This window comes from Mesoplodon densirostris, chromosome 2, assembly GCF_025265405.1.
Source record: "Mesoplodon densirostris isolate mMesDen1 chromosome 2, mMesDen1 primary haplotype, whole genome shotgun sequence".
Taxonomy (NCBI): domain Eukaryota; kingdom Metazoa; phylum Chordata; class Mammalia; order Artiodactyla; family Ziphiidae; genus Mesoplodon; species Mesoplodon densirostris.
Window position 1 is genome coordinate 85788707 of NC_082662.1, and position 6012 is coordinate 85794718.

The 6012-nt window shown below is 39.2% G+C and overlaps 1 protein-coding gene across 5 annotated transcripts in view; it reads left to right on the top strand.

Moving 5' to 3' along the window:
- Positions 1-4832, top strand: part of SLC44A3 (solute carrier family 44 member 3) — an 84078-nt gene extending 79246 nt beyond the window's left edge. For all 5 annotated transcript variants that reach the window (XM_060085465.1, XM_060085473.1, XM_060085495.1 and 2 more), the window contains 3 exons: positions 987-1124; positions 3193-3429; positions 4513-4832. In XM_060085465.1, coding sequence (XP_059941448.1) covers positions 987-1124; positions 3193-3429; positions 4513-4611 — 474 coding nt within the window. In that variant the 3' untranslated portion in view covers positions 4612-4832. The remainder of the gene's footprint in view (positions 1-986; positions 1125-3192; positions 3430-4512) is intronic.
- Positions 4833-6012: the final 1180 nt, after the last annotated feature.

A 6012-nucleotide genomic window follows, 5' to 3' on the forward strand; every position in this document is an offset into this window, starting at 1 on the left:
AGCAACATGAAAATGCTTATTTTCTATATAAAGGAAAATAAGTCAGATATATAACAATGACACTGAACCATTTAAATTGTATATCTTTTCATTTCTAGAATTTCTATTCCATTTGTTTTCTACACTGCCTCTTCATTTTTTATACTGTGCTGTTCATTCTTTATGGTCACTCTTCCTTCTATTATCTCCTTAACATCTTAAACATACTTCCTTGAATGCTTTATTTCACATTGTTCTCAAGGTGTAGATTCTTTTGTTTGACGTGCTGTTCATTTCCTTGAGTCACCTGTACATTTTTCCTGTGAAGCCTTCTTCATCTTCTTCAAGGATGGTTGTCTGTGGGCCTCCACCATTCCCTGGCCTGGAGGGATGTGGTTTTGCTCTGCCTATGGCCAGACCCTAGTAATTTCAACGGTCCTAGGCAGATGTTGCATTTCTTTACCACTTTCCTGGAATGGCTGATTGAGTTTGAATATAAATTCTGTATTTATGCAGACAGCTCAGTTTCCTGGCATGGGCCTAAGCATTGTTTCTTAGCCCCAAGGTGTTAAATCCCCAGCCCCTCACTCCTAAAGCCTTTACTGATTCCCTGCCCATTGAGTCTTTGGGTTCAGCGCTCACCATTAGCTAGGGTCTGCTTTGTTTCTAGCACCTAAACTTCTTTTCCTCCCCTCAAACTCTGCTGTGCATTAAGATAGTTATGCTTTACGCATCATTTCCATATGTTTGTAGTGGTGATGCTCAATCCACCATATTGACCAGAAATACTTATTTATCTTTTCCATTTATTACAATTATATGAAAATATATGTGTATGTATTCCAGAGACTGGAAGGGACTTTGAAAATGAAATGACCTGTTATGGGTAGAGATAGTGGGTTAATAGTAACTATTTTTCTCTATTTTGAAAGTATTCTGCATTGGCATTATATTGTCTTTACAACAGTAAGACTCATCATCCTTTTAACTATTGTCTTTTGTTTCAGAATGCATACACTACAACTGCCATTAATGGGACAGATTTTTGTACATCAGCAAAAGATGCACTCAAACTCTTATCCAAGAATTCAAGTCATTTTACATCTGTTAACTGCTTTGGAGACTTCGTAATTTTTCTAGGAAAGGTGAGATGTCTTCACTAAAATAATAAAGGAACTTGGTATCCAAAAATTAAGCCATACAACAAAACCGTGAAGGAGAACTACTGTTTCCTGAGTGCTTACTCTGTGGTAGGTGCTGTGCCTCATCCTCTCATTTAATCCTCAATCCTGTGAAGTAACCCTGTTTCTCAGATGAGGAAACTAAGGTTTAATAACTTGTCTAGGATTCCACAATAGGTAAGAGCCAGGATTCGAATCCTAGTCTTACTCTTAGCTATGATCATTTCTTTCTACCATTCTGAATCCTGCTTTCTCATATCTAAAATGAAAATGCTACTAACCTCAGAAAATGAATGTTTTATAGGGGTTGTTTGTCATAAAAATATATGGAAATTTTTGAAATTGAAACCTGATGATTTTGAGAGCATTGAATTCATAAATATAAAGATAGAATGGTTAATGTCCCAAATGGAGCCAGTTACATTTCTGCTGTCATCTTTTTCCAAGGAGTCGTATATAGTCTTGTGAAAACCTCTAAAGATAACACATCCCCTTTCTGGGTTACAGGGAAGAATCCCTAAGAGAGTGATGAAAGTGGTGCTCCAGCCCCTGCTTGACCAGGCCTCAAGTTGAAGATTCTTTATACTGTGCTAGCATGTCTCTTTCCATGTCACCCACTGGGCTTAATTCTACACACCTGTTTGACCCTATTTCCAGTTGACTGCCCTTCAAATTCTTGACCACAGATGTCCTGACCCTCCCTCCACATCTTCCCTCTTCTAAGCTAGACATCCTTGCTTCTTCCAACCAGTCCTCCACATAGGACATGAATGCCAGGGACACTCATGGTGCCCTAAAATGAACAAGATATCAGGCTCCAGTTGTGCCAGTGCCAAATATGGGGCCTCTGGGCTCCTTGTTAGCATGTTGTGTTTCTGTGGCATTTGGTGTATGTCTCTGGTGCATTACTGTCATGGTTAGCTGTCAGTAACAAGTTAGAACATGCATGGACTTCACAGGTGTGTGTTAATTGCACATATATTTTAAGGCACAGCTGGGCCCCAGAGACTTTTCATGGGACAGTAGCTCTAGAAGAACAAACTGATGATGCCTTTCAAAACAGCCTAATATCTAAGTTGTAGTTGTATCTAAGTGGTATTGTTTACGTTAGCTTGGTAGGATTGTGGATGATATATTTTGTAATAACTACTTCCCAAAATTTTTGGAAGGAGGTTTCATTTTTTCTTTTTGTATAAATTTATTTATTTATTTATTTATTTATGGCTGCATGCATTGGGTCTTCCTTGCTGCGTGCGGGCTTTCTCTAGTTGCAGTGAGCGGGAGCTACTCTTCTATAACAGACTTGTATTTTATTTTAGGCAGTAATTCATTTTCCTATATTTCCCAAAAAGAACGCATAATTGCTGATTTTTTTTTTTTTTGAATGAAGTGGCACGCAGACATTCGCGTCCATCTTTATGGATATCCAAGTGCAGTGAGGGCTCCAGAGGGGCTCCAATTTGTCTGTTAAACAGTTAGGTACATCATGGCCTGTAATCATATTCCTGGAAATATAATAATTACATGTAGCAAAAGCCTATTATCTCCCTACACCAGCATTGGAAAGCCCATCCACTTTAATCCCCAGGGTAAAAGTACTCACATATTAAACTACAGTATATCCACTCACTGGATTGTTGTGCTGTTGTTTTTAAAAATAGCATTTATTACAAAAATTTTTTTTTAATGAAGATGCTTTTTGTAGCATTTAGTGAAAAAAACACTAAAAACTTTGTGAGGTACCATTACATCTGCATAAATACAAAAACTGGGCACAGATAAAATGAAAGTATATATACTCTTCTCATCCTCCAAATTAGCTGGGTTTTCTTTTGGTATCATAGCTTTTCATTTTTCTTCTTCCTATTTCATTGTGCCCAATTTTCTGACAAGCACTCTTTACAGTAAGGCACATACACTCCCACACATGCACATACATGAAAACTATTGCTTATACCTGACAACTGTCTCTTCTAAAATATCCTAACCAACCAACTTATAAACATTTTCAACAAACTCTTGTTCTGGACAGGTGCTAGTGGTGTGTTTCACAGTTTTTGGAGGACTGATGGCATTTAACTACCACCGTGTGCTCCAGGTGTGGGCAATCCCACTACTATTGGTTGCTTTTTTTGCCTACTTAGTAGCCCATAGTTTTTTATCTATGTTTGAAACTGTGCTGGATGTACTTTTCCTGTGTTTTGCTGTTGATCTGGAAACAAATGATGGATCATCAGAAAAGCCCTACTTTATGGACCAAGAGTTTTTGGTAAGTAAACATCTCATTTCCTGTTTTAGATTCCATCCTCACAATCTCAAAAACGTTGAAGACTCACACATAAAGGAGGCTGGTTCCCAGCTTATTTTCTCTTCCGGAGGGCCACATGACCCAAATGTCCTGAGAGTGAGATTTGAGATGTATTTTCTGAGGTTGATCCCACCTCCCTTATTGAAACCTTCTCCCTGGAAAGAAGTGAAACTGAGCACTTATCACTAAGCAAATGACCCAGGGTAGGAGGGTCTGGGTGGAGTAGCAGTGCAAGTCCCCTTTGGTGCTAATGGCTTGGTCTGGCCTTTGGGATGGTCTGGAGATTTCACAGATGATCTTTTTCTAAGGCATTTTTTGCATCCCCAAGCATCATGTCATACCCGTTGTATTTTAGGGAACACCCACTCCAGTGTAGCCCAATCACCTTCAGCGCCAGTATGACAGATCTGCGATTCTGAGGCCCTTTATTAACCACAATGTTGAGAAATGTCACACCCTCATTAGAGCCCCCATACTGCTATCTGGAAATAGCAGGCAGCTGTTTCCAACAGCTTTTGCAACACAGTTGTTGCTGATTTGCCTTATCCTGTGTAGACAGGCATATTTTAACAGCTGAATGAAGTCTCTCATCTCTTTCTGTTGTCTGGGTCAAGTGACATTTTAACAATTTTCTTTCATTCTATTACCCTAAAACATAGGCCCTTTTGCTTTTAAACAGAGCATGCAAAGCACTCCTTAGTCCGGCCAGGCACTGAAGTTTAACAAGCACTTCTACAGTTTTATAATTAAGTGTATTATCATTCTTCTCCAAATAAAACATAAAAATACAGTAGCACTTTAACATATTTGGTATGTACTCCAAAGAAAATACTTCTGATGGTGGTAGGAAGCTAACTAGGTCTTCTTTCTCCAATTTACACTTTTCTGATTAAAAACCTACTTTGAAATCTACCCCCCCAAGATATTTTAGTTCAACAGGGAAAACTTTAAGGATTAAATTCCCCGAAATGATATGGCCAAGTGAATGATTGCCAATCTGTGCAGATACAGAACACTGGTCTAACTCACTCTTTTGTTTTTCAGAGTTTTATAAAAAGGATCAACAAATTAAACAATGCAAGGGCACAGAGAGACAAGAACTCATTAACGAATGAAGAGGGAACAGAACTCCGGCCTTTGTAAGATAAGCACCCATCAGGTATTTGCACCTGGAAAAAGTTTCCTTCTCCTAAGAGCCATGCTCAAGGTGGACCTGATTCTTCCTCACTGTTTTTGTCCCCACTGTTGGACCACATTACAATACTAGAACCATAAAAGCATACAACTTTCTTGTACCAACTGGGACTGAAAAACCTTTTAACAACATGTTTATGTGGTCAATTAAAAAGCACATTATGTAAAAACTGATTTAAAGGACAGTTCCTCACTGACAACCGATAAACCTTAGCAGAACTCTCTGGAATGTTGCCCTAGTGCAGAGGACTTTTCCCTACTCTTCCACTCCTGGAAATGTGCTAAATATGTTATAGCTTTTCAAAGTACAATTCTTAGATTTAGGGACAATTAAAACCGAAAGTGTAAAAGGAACTACCACCTGATGGGCGTGGTATAGAACGGGCAGAAGATTAACCAGATGTGAAAAGTTAAATTTTGTTAAAAGTACAAGGCTAAGTCTTACAAATTAGCAAACGTTCTGCAGAAGTGGGTTTTCAACCACAGCCCCACCTGAGATTGCCCGGAGGAAGGTTTAAAGTCCTTCTGCCTGGACCCCATTCCCAGATTTAGATTCAGTGGTGGGTCAGGGGAAAGGGCCACGGTGGGCGTGCACTGGCGGCTTTTCCTTTTTAAAGCTTTAAACAAATAGGAACATCTAACGTGCTGATTGGCAGCCTCGTTTCAACTAGATAACAGGTAAACTGAATTACTAACTCTCCTAACAGGACGCCCAATCTGGCTTATTTGGCAGGACAAGCAGTGCAATATAAGGTTTCCCTAAACCCCTCTTCCTGGAGGGCAGGAAACAGCCTGCTAGCTCAGGTCTCCTTTAACAAATGCAAATTATAACTTTTTCTTAAACAAGACTATTAGTTGAGCTCTGACAGTCTCCTTTAGGAAAAGGATTTACAACAGAGCAGTCTCTCCGAGGCATTAACCTTAGTCACTGCAGCACGAAGAGCAAGTCAACTGCGCTCCTGTGGGTTCATCAAACACCCCTATGTCCTCATTATCTGCCTCAGCAAAAAACAAGCAGGCACATTTCACCCCCAAGGCCTAATAGAACCAGTGCTATCAGAGGAAATCAGTTGGCTGAGAAAATGTCAAAAAGTGTGTTAGTGATTGAATTTTTTATCATTACAACACTTAGCTCTTTGACCTCCTCTAGATCATAACTGAAGGTTAGGTTTTGCTAACACTTCCTACTATAAATCCTAGTTCATTATGAAACAGCGTGTCCTATTCCTGATCCAGTATGTTTCTTAATATTTATTCACGCTAGAATATGAATATAAAATCCCCCCACTCCATCCCCACCAATGTTCCCCAAGATGATTTTAAGATTATTCTAAGTTGGATTTAGAATGA